The 16,859-nt window shown below is 32.8% G+C and overlaps 1 protein-coding gene across 2 annotated transcripts in view; it reads right to left on the bottom strand.

The window, feature by feature from the left end:
• The window catches only part of LOC125073756, a 62,153-nt gene that overhangs the window by 14,665 nt on the left and 30,629 nt on the right, over window positions 1–16,859 (bottom strand). Inside the window, exons 2-4 of one of the 2 annotated variants that reach the window (XM_047684785.1) lie at window positions 5,983–6,193; window positions 3,858–4,005; window positions 811–849 (exon numbers count right to left, since the gene is read on the bottom strand). In XM_047684785.1, the coding sequence (XP_047540741.1) occupies window positions 818–849; window positions 3,858–4,005; window positions 5,983–6,129 (327 nt within the window). In that variant the 5' untranslated portion in view covers window positions 6,130–6,193 and the 3' untranslated portion in view covers window positions 811–817. Of the gene's footprint in view, window positions 1–810; window positions 850–3,770; window positions 4,006–5,982; window positions 6,194–16,859 lie in introns of those variants that run through there. The other variant, XM_047684784.1, reaches the window with a different exon arrangement.

The raw sequence follows: 16,859 nt of genomic DNA, 5'->3' as shown, positions 1-16,859 counted from the left end.
TTCTTCAGCGTTGTTATTTTTTTTTTGTTAATCCATTGCATTAATTAATTACAATAAATAAATGTATATTCTTTTTTACATCACTCTTATAAAAATCTGTCAAGAATATAATCGTTAACACTTAGAACATTGTGGAATAAGATTCATCTACACACCTCAAGTTGTCTATTTCGAGCTACTTGATACTTAATTGGCGATTAAGCGAGCAACTTCATTATCTAGTTTCATCTCATCTCATGCATCATAAAAAATCATTTTTTTACAACGCTCTAAAAGAAGTTTAATTTATAAAAGATAATCGAATCAAATTTAAAAGTATAGTTTTTAATCAATCCACAAAATTCAATTAACGACCTTAAATTCATAGTAACACGACCGTTACCGAACGTAGATTCTACCGGTAAAAAAACCGGCTACAAAATTAGTAATCATTCTTTCTCATATAATTTATATCTACATATAATCACAATTTTTATGACAATAATAGCTACCTATTGTACAATAAATGTTTTTTAATAATAAAATATAAATAGCCTTTATTAAATAATTATAATATAAATGAAGTTAAGGTAAGTAGACTTATATGTTATTTCTACCTCCTATTATATTGGTGAGTGTAAAGGACAGGTGACAAGATTATAATGATTTAATCATTATAATCTTGTCACCTTAGTACACGTTAATGCCATATTATTGAGCATTTAAGGTGAGATTTTTGAGCTTCTTGTGTATTGTAGCTGATTATACTAAAACGATTCATATACATTTTATAATACATTATAGTGTAATAAAAAATTATATAATACTTACATTATACTCATCCAATGCCTCTGAACCTAAGAACACCATCTGAAAACAGACTCGTTGCGGATTGTTAAAAGGACAAAACAATAATTTTTAGATGCCCATATCAGATCAAAATAAAAGAGAGATGTTATCTGTAACATACAAAATTATAGCCCAAGAGTTGAGGATAATTGTGGACTATTTAAATTATATTTTTTGTATTGAACTTTAAACTTACGTTTCTACTTATTTAATGTTGAGTCATTTCGCCTTTTATACGCTTTAAAGATTATCATTATTATGTTAATTTTATTTTATAACAAAAATTGATCGTTGTTTTTATGACTTAAACTAACATTGAACACCAATGTCTGCACGCATAAACATTATTTAGTAGTTGTTACTTGAACAATGAATTGTCATTATGTCATTAGGAAAAAAAAAGGAAATTCCTTATTTCATTATCCCCTTATTCTATATATAAATAAAGTTATTAATATATAAAACATATATTATTATTAAATATGTTTTTATTAAAATAAAGTAATTGAACTTAATTCAAATGAGAAATAAAATAAATATAAAAAAATATGATACCCAATGAATTAGCAGCCAATAATTCAATGGGCACCGAACGAAAAAAAAAAACAGTATTTAATTATAATAAATAAATTTAAAAAAAAAAAACATAAATGCCTAATTCTTAATTTAAATTCCTAAGTTCTTACTCAAGTGAGCGTTTTATGGCAAGATGTAAACATCTGCAGTTCGGTTAGAACTCATTTCGTATCTTACTTTCAAAATGTTGTAAGACGACTCGTGTTGATACGCAATATTGATCGGTGTATCCTATTAGTGTTATAATGATCATATTAAAGTCGCATACCAGTTATTGATATTTAGTTATTTTCGGCGTATTCGTAATTATAATTTTTATGAATTTTATAGGAAGTCAAGGAAAAGTTAAATGAAGACTGTAGGTTTAAATCGGAGCGAGGACTATTGAGTTAATGTACCTTAATGTAGTTTTTAATTAATATTTAACTTGGTGACGAAGGAAATTTATATTATGTAGCGGATGAAATTGTACCACAAAGGTAACCAATCAAATTGAAGCCATATTGGAATACACTCCTAAGACTCTTATTAAATGAATAAACAACCAATAATCTATACTATCTAGCAAAACAACAAAAAATATTTGCTTTAAACAGTCCATTTATTGAGAAATATTTAGACTATATACACGCTACAACCTAAAAAAGACGTAAAATCAAAGTGTACCGTTCTAAAATAAACTTTACTCTCATAACATTTAAGGCATCAATTTGATCGATGTATTTATATTAAAATTTTTTACAAATACATTAAATAAATTAGTATATTTTTGAGACTAGACCATGATCGAGCAGATTCTTAGCTATTAACTGACATACGGTTTATGATAATCATAATATAGGGTCAATAAACTCGACTCGTCTGACGGGAGGTCAATGAACTGTCTTATCCTCGTATCCTCCAAATCAGGCTTTCTACTGAAATTATTGACATGATAACGTTTTTTAAAGGTTATCTGTCTGTGCTGGTCGTGTTATTCTATCTCTTGTTATATTTCATTTAAATATGTAAAAAGGTTTTAATTGTTATGTTTAAATTATTAATTCATCTGTAATGTACTCCTCTTTAGTCAATATTTTATGAGTAAATTTCGTTACAAGTAGACATAATGTAGTCTTAAAAAATATTCAATATATAATAAAAATTAAATATATAACTGTTGTCATGTAGTAAAACCTTATAACAAATAGATCCTCTTTAGATACTACTAAAATAAGCACCTAATCTTCTTTTCGTAATTTAAGTATGACAGTTACGTTATTAAAAAACCCAGACGTAATAAAATAACTAGCTTAAAATACACTTTTTATTCCCAATTAATAACAGCAGTACTAAAGACTTGGTTCATTAAGCCTTTACTTTAGTTAATCTATATCGAGTTCCTATGTTTTTAAAATCTATTGTATATCTGTAACCGATCTTTTTCGAGTTACGAGTAAAGAGTTTAAGTCATTTTTATATGTCACATACTTCAAAACTTACGAAACGTTTTATATCACCCACATATACAGACTTTGGTAGACACGTATTAACGCAACCGCAGCAAAGGTTAGGAAGTTAGGTTAGGTTTTTATTTTAAAGTAAAACCTAACCTAACCTATATTGTCGCGTTCGAAGATTTTTTTTTGTTGCGGTGGTATTAATACTTAAGTACAGTAAGAGACAACTCAGACGTAATAGCATTGGCAAAATTAATAAAACCGATCACATCCGAATTAAGTGCGTTCAAAATTGTTAATCTTTCTTAATTTCTTATTTCAAAAACATCTTTATGAAACGTAATAATTTGTAACGTCATATAAGCAAATACTTTCGCCAAATTGACGATAGATTTTTTTTTTAATTTGTCGATGCTACATTTAAATTTTGTCGTACTTTACCCGGAATTTTATTAGTATTTTATGATATTATTCAAACGATCAATTTTTGTAATGATTAGCTATGTCGATTAAACAGGTCATCGAGGAATGCTCGACATGCTTCAGAATGACATTATGGCTATGTTACGAATGTGACGATAAATTAAACGGAATCGACATAAGTATTCCGTATATCACTTGTTTTAAAATTGAATGATTTAGACGGAAGCGAAATTCGAAATCGCTTCGACAATTGTTGAATAAATTTTGTCTAGCCATTGTATATTTGAAACATGTACAGTATTCGATAAATTATATAATTTCACGTCTCAGATTAAACCAAAAAAGGTTTTTAATGATTCTTTTTTTAATTGTGTTACTTGTATTCCCGCAGACATTTTGAAATAATCTAACCATTTACTACACACACATGCAAAGAAAACGAGATATTCCACACACGTAACAATTCTTGTCTATATTTACACAGTATGCATTGAATTTAATTGTTGGCGTGATTTCCCTCTTTTGGTTTAAGCTAAGTATATATATATATTTTAGTAGGATTATTAAGATATGTTCTTCTAGCTATGTCACCTCTGTGTGCTATAGCAATGATCTCTCTCATGCTGTGTTCTGTATCCGGGCGGCGCTCGGGGCGCGGGTCGGCCGCGCGCGCCAGTATTTGCCTCACAACGTCACGTGGGGGGGCCCCAAGCGGCGTGGGCCGTGACGATAGACCCAGCTGCAAACAAATTTGTCATTTAATTGTATACGAGATATTTACATGTTTACTACTTTAAGAAGACAGTCGTTAAATCTATTTGTAAAAAAGTATTAATCACTCCATCGACCATGACTAACGTCGACTTAAGATTTATTTTATTTATTTATTTTATTTAAAATTACACTACCTGTGTCTGTAATAATACAGTCTGATTTAAAAATGATAATATTTAGAAAAATATAGAATAAGATAAGAAGATAGAGTCAATACAACAAGTTAATCATTCTCTCCTTTTGAAGAGATGACTTGGAGCCTATTTCATCACACTGCTCTCTGATCGAATTGGTGGATACATGACACACCTTAATTCGACATATGCAGGTTTCCTCGCGATATTTTTTTCAACCATTGAGCACGAGATGATTTATAACAATAAATGAACACACATAAAAATTCAGAGGTGCAGGCTCAGGCTTGGGCTGCGCACTGTTCGGTTAAGATTCACGCGTTCTAACCACTGGGTTATCAAGGGCATCGTACAGCAATTTCTTTCAGACAGCCTCTTGAGGAACGTGAACTTTAATTTCAACAATTGTAGTATTATATTTTTGTTCCGAATGGATCTCATAATTCAATTTTTTAAAAAATATTATATTTTAACCATAAATTTCTGGTAAACTATGATAGCAACATGGCTTGTGTTTAAAAGTTTCGGCTATTCATCTTACGAACGAGAAGTTCGGGCTAATATAAGAGCTTCATAGCTCAAGCGGTTGATTGATAATCTGTGAACATAATTACGTTCGTGTGAATTTGTTTTATCGTTAACTTGAAATTCACCAGTTGAATGATATCTGACCTTAAATTTCATCTTCGAGGTCATGAAGTTTTAACCAATATGGTTATTTTTTACACATATGTTTATCTTTTGTCGTTTCGTCTACATATCAGATAGTTTTTTTTTGTTATTCAGGTTGGTGGACTAGGAAATGGTATATGACATTCACCACCGCATAAACAATGGCGCTCTAAGAAAAATTAACCATTGGGATGTTATATCCCTTAAGCCTGTAGTTACTCTGGCTCTTTCACCCTTCAAATCCTAATACAACAATACTGAGTACTACCGTTTGGCGGTAGAATATCTTATGAGTGGTTACTCAGACAGGCTTGCACAAAGTCCTACCTTCAAATATAACTTATTTTTATTTTAGTGATGCGTATGTAGTAAGTACATATGTGTATGTTTAATACTGGATATCACTCATCAAATATTCTAACGCCAAACAGCATGTTCCTGTTTGTACTATAAGTTAGCCAGTGTAGTTATTTACATATGGGACTCCATAATTGGTGTAAGGTAAGGAGTGGCGGTATTTCTTACAATGTGTTTATGGGTAGTTTCGCCCGCTTGCTGTTACAGTAAAGTAGGGCTATTTCTTATAGCGCCATTGTCTACAGGCATGGGTGCCCACTTAAAATCAGGTGACCTATTTGCCCGTTAGCCTACGTATATCATACAAAAAAGATATGAGTCGTGGACACAACCTTAACCCGCACAGTAGTACATTTTTATATCTTTTAAAAGGAATGAAGGAGCCGGGGGTACGAGGTCTGCACGTAATTGGTCCGATCAGTCGATGTTTGTCGCGCATGTAGCGCGAACTTGTCCCCACTACTGCACATCTCTTCTCGCGACTAGTGCTGGCTATTATAGTTCAATAATAGCTACACCAAAATATTTTATTCAAGTATACATGTACAATAAAGTAGTTTTGAATCGTCAATATTTCAAGTCTATTTGTAGTTCTACTGTTTCGGAAAGCAATCTCCAACGAGAACAAACGGTAAGAAAATCGCATAGTTGCTCTTTTACTTCCTTGTAAGTAGGTACCCTAGGTAGTAGGTAGTAGCTAGGTAGGCTTAGACATTCCCGTGTCACATTCGGTACGTTCTGGGATGCTTCATAGTCACATAGAATGAATGAATGAATACCTTGGCGAGTATCTGTGTTTTGATGTGTTCGAGTCTGGCCGGCTCGGGCGTTGGGACGTGAGGGTGGTGCTTGTGGGAGGCGGCGGCGGCGCGCGGCCGGCTCGGCGCTAGCGCGAGCGCCGCACACAGTAGGAGGCAGGCGCGCATGGGCGCCTAGCCGAGCGCGCTCAGCCCGCGCCATCGGCACCGCGCCCTCGCGACATCTCCGCGCCTGTAATGACACATTTGTTAAAGAGGCTCCGTGATAAAGGTAGTTCCTTGAGTATTATTTGTATGACGCCACATTCGTTGTCAGATAGAAAATATTATTATTATCATTGGTAATATTAACTTAATAAGAACATACTAAAAGCACTCCAGTCGCCATTCCTTTAAATCTACTATTGAACTACGTACGCAAACTTAAACAAACATAAAAGTCATAAAAAGAAATAACAATTTTAATGTAACGATTTACCATGAAATACAAACAGAAAAGAGTAACTAGGAAATATAATAAAAATAATAAATACAAAAATTACTTTTGACGTTTATTCCACTTTGCTTTTATGCGGATGCATGTGTATACAATTGCGGTTTACGACGAGGTTTATTGTGAAATCAAAGTACAACAAACTTCAGCTAAGATAACCGCGTTCCATTCTTCCATCTCGTATTACATTAAAACGCCATAAAATAATTAATTAAAGATCTTATCAATAGACATTGTAACATTGAGTCTTGTATAACATCGTTTTTTTAAAGTTATTTAATAGTGGACATGAAATGCTATCCCGGTCAAAGTAATTAAAGTGACTTCAATAAAGTAATTGAAAACTTTAGAATTTAATGCTGAAATCCATCTGTTTACTTCAACATTGTAACGACGTCCGATTAGTATAAGTTTTATCACTGACCTCAGCTCTATCGGATATTGGTTTTTCTCTTGAAGTATAAACTTAACCTTACCTTGTTATATGGTATTCTAAGTTATATATTTTGTCTTCTTTTGACAAGTGAGTTATGAAAGAGAGAGATCGAAAAGATACCAAATTTTATCAACACAAAAAATTCCGAATAAAAAAACACATTTAAATGAAAAATGGTTTCCTTCACATGAGGTTTCCTGGAACTCTTGTAACAGTTTTCACAATCCCCCTTTACCATATACAATAAAAACGCCGTTTGTGATAACGGTACTCGAGGGCGAAATTAACCCCTAACAGGACGGATGGTCCACGTCAAGAGCGGATCATGAAGACCAGATTTAATATTTCGCAAGCACGTCCTTCTCCACGAATATGCGGCATTATTTATATGTTTATACTAGCTGTTCCCGCGACTTCGTTCGCGTTTAAATTTAATAAAAATGCGTGACACGAGATATAATTCTAAAATAAAACTAGCCTAAGTTATTCCTTATTACATTAGCTATCTGCCAGTGAAAGTCCCGTCAAAATCGGTCCAGCCCTCCCAGTACAGTGACGTCACCTTTGAGACGTAGTAAAAGAAAGGGGCATCTTGGATTGTCAGTTGTATTCTTGATAACTTTGATAATATTTTGTTGATATAACTAAAACTAAGCTAATCAGTGTCCGTGGCCATTTATTTAAAAAGTTTTAGTGAATGGTCAATTATAATAAATATATTTTCGTTATTTGAAACAGCCTGGAGGCGATCACTCCAAGATGTGCAATTAACTAATAAGACATAAGTGTGGTAATATCCTTTATCACAGAAAAAACGTTTTCTGGAATCGAATATACATACTTCACAATTTTTGGAAAAAACATTTATGTTTTTGCGTATATAACATTATCAAAAACAAATTAAGAAGCGTCTTTCATTATTTTATTATATATATATATATTTCAGATTGCCCATATGCACAGAGACTTCGGATCGCGTGACACAAAAGGGGGATAAATCGCTAGTCGCTCATGACATGCTGTTGATTTCATATCAAAGTTCTGGGTCACGGGTCGAGACAGTGAATTACGGTGTATCGGAACTTTCACCTGTTCAATAAGGACTTCCTTTACCCCTACCTTATAATTATACCACTTCGTACGTGTTTCATTCGTTATCTGTTACTGATCTATTAAAAAAAAACATCGTTCGTTTTTTACAATAATCGGTCATTAATGGAGTATTTTTTTTTTATTTTACTTGCAATAGTCAAGTCCCACTAGCAACGTTATTAATAGTTATTTCTTTTTATTTGTATATTTAAGCTTAAAGTGTGAGTGGGCTAGGTTATTTAAAGATGCATAGGTCATGACTTAGTAACAATAGCTAACCGAAAAAACTGTATTATATAGAAGCATTATATTAACTTAAACATTTTCAACGAGTCGAGATGGCACAATGGTTAGAACGCGTGCATCTTAATCGATGATTACGGGTTCAAGCACCACTGAATTTTCATGTACTTAATTTGTGTTTATAATTCATCTCGTGTTCAACGGTGAAGGATAACATCGTGAGGGTTCTTCAATTTCAACGAAATCCTGACACATGTATATCGATCAAGCCGCATTGGAGCGTGATGGAATAAGCTCCTAACCTTCTCCTCAAAGGGATAGGAGGCCTTAGCCCAGTAGAGGGAAATTTACAGGCTGTTACTTAACATTTTCAAAGACCTACTTCTGAATTGTAAAGAGACTGAGTGTCACTTCAAGGCGGTCACTGGTTATCAACATTGCTTGCGGCTCGATAATATAATTAGCAATCGACCCTTTGTAACGTTACGCTATTATACTGATAACATTATTTCCTTTTTGGAACGAAGATCTTCACGTAAGGAAAAAGTGTTATACCTCCTCGAAGCGATCCTTCGTATAAGGTTTTTTAATTTCTTACTAACAATTTTAATTCTGCAGTGGTTAGAACGCGTGCATCTTAACCGATGATTTCGGGTTCAAACCCAGGCAGGTACCACTGAATTTTCATGTGCTTAATTTGTGTTTATAATTCATCTCGTGCTCGGCGGTGAAGGAAAACATCGTGAAGAAACCTGCATGTGTCTAATTTCAACGAAATTCTGCCACATGTGTATTCCGCCAACCTGCATTGGAGCAGCGTGGTGAAATATGCTCCAAACCTTCTCCTCAAAGGGAGAGGAAGCCTTTAGCCCAGCAGTTTGAAAATTTTCAAGCTAATGCTAATGCATTGAATTATTCTCAAATTTTAATTTATTTCATCGTGGTTTACATTTAATATATAGCGAAAACATATAACTCAATTGATGAAATAAGTATACATAAGAGAGTTATATATTAAAATTATATATAATATGTTATTTTGTTTTATTATATTTGATTGACATGACTTTGTAGTTCAAAAGTTGCAAGTAAGTTACTACTGATAATATTTATTCCTGAAGCCAAATTATTCTGTTTGAGATTTAATATATTAAATTACTATTAATAATTTAGTAGTTAAGTGACAATCGTTTATTAACGAATGAATTTGGAGATGGCCCAGTGGTAACAAAATATTGAAAATCGCGGGTTCAAACCCAAGCAAGCACCACTGACATTATGCTTAATTTATGATACCCTAAAATACTATACTATAATTTACTACTAAGTTTCTTGCCGGATTTTCTCAAGATAATCTACATTCCGAATGGTTGTAGCTTTATATTTTATACAATTCTTTAAAATGACAATTCAAAAGCTAACTCGAATAAAGTATATTATGATTTTTTCGTTAACATCCCAGATCTGTGATTTGTACTGGAATAACTCTGTGCAAATTCGCCCATATAGACTACCTTCGTGTTGCTGAAGCAATTACAGTCAAATAATTAAAAATCCCAAGGTTGGTGGCAAATTTACCACGCAAGGGATGTTCAATGTTTCCTATAGCAGATATCAATGGTGATTCCATTTTATAAAATTACCAGTTATCAGATTATTATAATCGACGTAATTTAATCGATAGAAAATATTTCGTACTGAGTTTCTTCCATATGCAGTAAAATCATTACGGATTAGTAGTAATCAATTCGCATTTAATTCAATAAAATATATTTTAATATTAAGAATGTAATAACTCAACAGCGTTTTTCGAAATCATTAAAAAAAACCTTACCTGTTTAGCCGAGTGATAATTCTTGAACTTTATCAACAATATTCGAACACCGGATAGGAATATATATTAATAGTTTAGATCAATCGTTCACGGAGATGAGGACAGTACTGTTTGTTATCAGGCGGATCTTTCTATATATACCGCGGTGTACCCACACATTATGTACTCCAGTAAATAAAGTATCGTTACAATCAATAACGGTAAATTCTGTTACCATAGAACTATGTTAACTGGAAGTGGCGAGAATTATCGCTAAAATTACATACTAGATCGAAGAATTCATGTTCGAAGTTTTTATTTCAATCTAGCCGTTCAATAAGAAAAAAATCAAGGACACAAATGTCGGAAAGTATTATGTAGCATTAATTATAATGTTTATAAAATGAAAACACGGGTCTTTTTCAGCTTAACCGGTACCGACTGTCGCTTAAAAAAAAGTATTTCATGAGTTGTATATAAAAAGTGAGTTATTATTTAAATGTCATGGTTTTTGTATATGAATAAGTTTATAAGAGAGTCGATAGCATGACTATTGAGAATGAATCGACCTACATACATAAAATATACTTTATCTTGAATAAACTCTTATAACTTTTGAAATACTTTACATTCCTTTGGTATTCGATTTTTCCAAGGAGTGCCAAATTAATTGACAGATTCATTTTAATTAAATAGAGTTAAATTATTTTTCATGACCAAAGAAAAAAAAACTGTTATTTTTTTATATTGTGTTCTTGTGTGTGCAACAATAAACTATATTAAAATAATTTGTAGTAATGCTAACCCCACTTTATTTAAATTTATGTTTCGTCAAATTCTGCAACTAATAAATAAATAATAATAATAAATAAATAAATATTGGACAACATCACATACATTACTAATACTATTTAGTAGTATGGAAATATAAATTCAAAGAAAATATAAACTACGCTCAAACATATATAGAAATTTTCAGTCACATCCAGTGAGGATTTAATTCCGTAATCATGTGTGGGCGTACTCATTACGTATATTATCATTATATACATTTATTTTAGAGATTTACTATGTGAAATATAATCTCTCGTGATGAGAGGACAAGGTATAGATAGAATAATGTTATATATCTAAAATATTTTATCTTTATTTTTAGGTGAACTGATAATGGACCAACTAATGGTAAGTGGTCATCACTGCGCACAAATATTGGCACTGTAAAAAATATTAATGATTCCTCATATAGAGGGTATATAGAGCATGGTGGTCTATAATTATAGGGATAGTTTGTTAATAATTGGGTCAAATCGGTGAGCCAGTGTACAGGCACAAGGGACATAACATCTTATCTCCCAAGGTTGGTTGTGTATTGGCGTATGTAATATGTATAAATATACTTAATATTTGCAACGCCAATCTCGATGAACGCTAATGACCAAATTATTATTATTTTTTAATTTTATCGGTAGGCGGACGAGCGAATGGGCCATTGATGGTAAGTGGTCACCACCGTCCATAGACAATAGCGCTGTAAGAAATATCAATCATTCCTTACATCACCAATGTTTCACCAACCTTGGGAACTAAGATGTTTTGTCCCTTGTGCCCGTGGTTACCCTGGCTCACTCACCCTTCAAACCGGAACCATATAGAGTACTGATGACTGGCGATAGAATATCTGATGAGTGGGTGGTACCTAGACGGGCTTGCACAAAGCCCTACCACCAAGTAAATACAACTATAAAATCCATTGCGTTTGGAAAAAAAATCGGTATTTTTAATAAATTTATTTCTATAACACAAATAAAAACCACTGTGCTATTTGTGTTATCTATAATAGTCGAGGACAGAAACTCGGTTATATAAACTCATTATGTATCCAATGAATGGTCGCCCACGTCGCTAATATAATAAGATATAATTAAAATAGATGGAATATTCTCTGACTATTTTCGGATTAATAGAAGAACAGAATCGGATCACGAGAATAGAACATTGTGATATTTATAAATATTAATAAATACCTATTGATATTACGATCCCGTGTGATCTAAATATTCCTCACTTATGCAAATATAGTCTCCAGTCTGCAGTTGAAACACTTGGCCCTTGGTTTTCCTAGAGAAATAATATTTTTCCAAATAGAATTTCTCTAGGAAAAAATCTACATCAATATAACCCGTGTAAATCCGGATGTCGCCAATAAACCGTACTTTAAATTGCACAGAAAGACAATGCCATAACTCAGAGTTAATGTATTTAAAACAAGCAACCATTTCTCCAATACATCTCAACTTAAAATGAGAACAAAAGTTCTCACATTATTTACGGAGTGATAAGTTTTGTTCGAAACTGGGACAGCGGGGATGAAATAAAAACAACAAGAGAAGTAGAAATAACGAATTAAAAAAAAATGTATATCGAAAAGCACAGAGAATTTTTGTGCTCGATTGAATTTAGATATATGTACATTTTTCACATTTTTATTAGAATGAATTCATACGGGATGAGTTAATTCTGGTCCAGATGGACTTCAATAAAGGAGGAAGTCAATTTGGATGTTTTTTTTTTTTTAATCATGTCATAACTTCGCGATATATAGATGATTTGCATTTTTTTTTCGTTCAAATGAGGTTTATTTGGAAATGGTTCCATTTAAATTTCATAAAGGTATGATGACGAGTTTCGGAGACAGACAACGGTACTTTTTCATAAATGCCACAAATACAACATTATTGATGTCGGATATACTTTTTAATTTAGAAAACATTGATAAATAAGGCACGTAACTCAATACAATATTATTAAGATATTAATGATAAAAAAGCGTGGACTCATACTTTGTAATTAATATGGTGAAAAAGAGTGACCACTGAGTTTCTTGCCGGTTCTCCTCGGTAGATTATACTTTCCGAACCGGTGGTAGCTTTACACTAGCACTGTAATACGACGAATCGAAAGTGCTTTTATCCTACTCGATTAAAGTTTATTTTGACTTTGATTTAAAAAACCTTTTTTTTTTTATTTTATATAGTCAAATAGTTTTATATCATTGGCAATGAAACCCTCGAGAATATGTAAACATTCTTTAGACCACTAATGTCAAATCACGGCCGCTAATTTTATGTCCCTTGTCTAGGCTCACTCAACCTTCAAACCAGAACACATTAATATAGAACATTGTTGTTTTGTGGAAGATTAAATAATAAATAGGTAGTACCTATCCCATCAAACTTTCGCGAAGTTTTACGACCAACTATTACCATCTTTGGTTACTAAAGCTATATTTATTAATTACTAGTTTTTGCAAACAGCTTCATTCATGTTTTAGGGGTTGGGTATAAAAAAACCTATATCCTTGCTTGTGGTTCAAGTTTGATTCATATAAAATGTACAATTTGTAAATTTCCCACAGCTGGGCTAAGTCCACCTCTTCCTTTGAGGAGAAGGTTAGAAGCGTATTCCAGTGCACTGCTACAAAGGTTTCACATGTGGCAGAATTTAGTTGAAATTTGACACATGCAGGTTACCTCATGATGTTTTCCTTCATCGCCGAGCACGAAATGAATTATAAACACAAATTAAGCACAGGAAATTTCAATGGTGGCTGGGTTTGAACTCGCAATCGTCTGTTAAGACGAAATTAATGCTAAATTTCATAAAATTTCGTTCAGTGGTCTGAAAATGAAAGCGTAACAGACAGACAAATTTATTATCGCATTTATAATACTGGTATAAGTAAAGTAAGTGAAAAAGGAAAAGTGTTAGACAGTAATGCGTTATTTTTTATCATTTGACCCATAGACATTTGCGCTGTGAGAAATATTAACCATTCCTTACATCGCCAATGCACCACCAACCTTAGGAACTAAGATGTTATGGCCCTTTTTTCTGTAGTCAAACTGGTTCAGAATGGTTCACAAACTTCCACCACGTAAATACCACCATATATAAAAACTAGCGATCATATGACACAGTCATTATATAAATAAAAAATACTTGTACGTTTGTAATTCAATCTGTACGCCTTTTCCAATATCGCCCGCGTTGTAATTATATCCGATTAGAACTTCGTAATGTCTAGAAGCGTTTTTCATCGTACGATACGATAACATCATATATTTTTTTATTAAGGTATAGCTTCTTAGATGCGATGCGATAATCGATAGATTCCTGTAAAATTTTAAGGATTTGTGAGCCAGTGTAATCACAGGCACAAGGGACAGGACATCTTAGTTCCCGAGGTTGGTAGCGTAGCATAGGTGATTTAAGGAATGGTTAATATTGTACAGCGCCTTTGTCTATGGGCGGTGGTGACCACTTACCATCAGGTGGCGCATATGCTCGTCCTTCAACCAACGCCATAAAAAAAAGGATACGTCATGTTAAGACATATTTCGTTACGCGTGAGGGAAAGGATGAGACGTAGAGAGAAAGAAGAAGTGTATTATCCAGAGAAAGTAAGTTTAATTTTTATAACGCTTATCGTGCTGGACAGATTATATTCTTTTCTATAAATTGATAACTGCAATTGAACTAAAATATTAACTTTAAGATACCTCGTTTCTTATTTACCTTTTCTTTACTGTAAATATTATTTAGATTTTGTGATGTCCCAGAGGTAAGAAGACTTGAATCTTAACCGAGTATTCCGAGGGCAAACCCGAGAATTAAATTTTCATGTGCTTAATTTGTATTTATAATTCATTTTAGACTCGGTGTTCAAGTCCATTTGCATGGACGGTCACCTATATCTACCGAGACGCATTGGAGCAGCGTAGTTAAGTATGGTCCAAACCTTTACCTTAAAAACGAGAGGAGGCCTCTAATTTCCTTACAATTACTGAAAATTTGGGAAAATACCAATAATAATAATAATGTGTAAATAATTAATGATAGTAAGATTTCATTTCTTGATTATTTTATTAATAAAATTATATTAAATTCCAATTCTACTAGACAAAAGCCTACTTTGCTCTAATAAAAGGCTATGGTCATATTCCGGCACGCTGCTGCTCGTCTTGGTGGGTGTATGTACATGTGACGAAATTACATTACCTTTGACAGTTAAAAAAAGTTACGGGTATTAAAATTTAGTATTTTCCTGTTAAAATACACATACAGTTTTCACTGGGCGATCGTGCTTTATCCATTTGTTAATTTAGCACTCTGTTATCTATGGACTGATTTGGATTTTTTTTGGAATGTAAGTTTCCTATGGTCCCATTTGAATTTGAAGAAAATAATTGAAATATGTTTTCATTTTATGTTATAGCCGAGATGGCCCAGTGGTTAGAACGCGTGCATCTTAACCGATGATTTCGGGTTCAAACCCAGGCAGGCACCACTGAATTTTCATGTGCTTAATTGGTGTTTATAATTCATCTCGTACTCGGCGGTGAAGGAAAACATCGTGAGGAAACCTGCGCGTGTCTAATTTCAACGAAATTCTGCCACATGTGTATTCCACCAACCCGCATTGGAGCAGCGTGGTGGAACATGCTCCAAACCTTCTCCTCAAAGGAAGAGGAGACCTTAGCCCATCAGTGGGAAATTTACAGGCTGCTAATATAAAAAATGTAATGTTATGTTATAATATTATGATAGATAGACAGAAGATTACTGTGTATATATAAGCCCGCTTATCGTATCGTGTCTGAACATCCGAATGTCGTACATTGTGAAACTTATCTTTTTGCTATAAGTTTTAATACATAATGGAATTTCTACATTATGTACATTGTTGTACGATATTGATAATGTCTAATATAAGTACTGAAATTATATGAACCAACTAAGCTGAGTCAGTAGAAGTACTTTTAAGTAATAGCATAATCTCTACTGAGATTTTTTTTTTTACATATAAATCCAATGATCTAACCACCAGACTAACAAGTAATGCAATGCGATATATTATTATTAATATAACTAGCTGTGCCCCCGACTTCGTCCACGCTTGAATTTAATAAAAAAGCGTGTCTTTATTATTATTTTACATATAATTCTAAAGTAAAAGTAGCCTAAGTTACTCCTTATAACATCAGCTATCTGCCAGTGAAAGTCCCGTCAAAGTCCAGCCGTTCCGGAGATTAGCCGGAACAAACAGCCAGACAGACAAAAATTGTAAAAAATGTTATTTAGTTATATGTACCGTGTATACATACATATGCATTTAGTAATACGCGGTTATTTTAATATTACAAACAGACACTCCAATTTTATTATATGTATAGATAAGTAATTACTCTGCTCATACGTTATACTGTATTTAAATTAATTCTCGAACAATTACTACTCACTTTAGTACGAAACGATGTATATTTTTATTAATACGTCTTATTATTAATAACGTATTAATAATAAGAGTAATTTAAATTTAATAATTAAAGCATAAATTAATAAGTTCTCATTTTTGTTGCTTCATTATAATATTTCGCTATAAAGTCTCTGAATACGATTAAAACCTGCTTTTTATGATTAAAGCTACGCTGTAGCACAGTGCTACGCTTTTTAAAATAAGTATAATATGATCGTACATATTTCATAACGTAATATCGCTGGCTACGCATCATCATTACTTAGATTACGTAGATATTTGGATAGGGTGTCGCACTACAAAATCGCTAAAATAAAACAGGCCAAGTTTATTGGTGTGCGTTAGGGTTAGGCTTGACAGTCGCTAAACGTCATACTTCTTTACTAGTGTGCGTATACTTAGGACAACTATTGCCCACAAATTTTTTCGACGCGTTCTTAGCTTTGACGGTATATCTATACATATAAATAATCAAAGTCTATAATAATCTATACATATAATAAAA

The sequence above is a fragment of the Vanessa atalanta genome, chromosome 25 (assembly GCF_905147765.1).
Source record: "Vanessa atalanta chromosome 25, ilVanAtal1.2, whole genome shotgun sequence".
Lineage (NCBI taxonomy): Eukaryota > Metazoa > Arthropoda > Insecta > Lepidoptera > Nymphalidae > Vanessa > Vanessa atalanta.
This window is presented reverse-complemented; position numbering and strand designations above follow the sequence as displayed.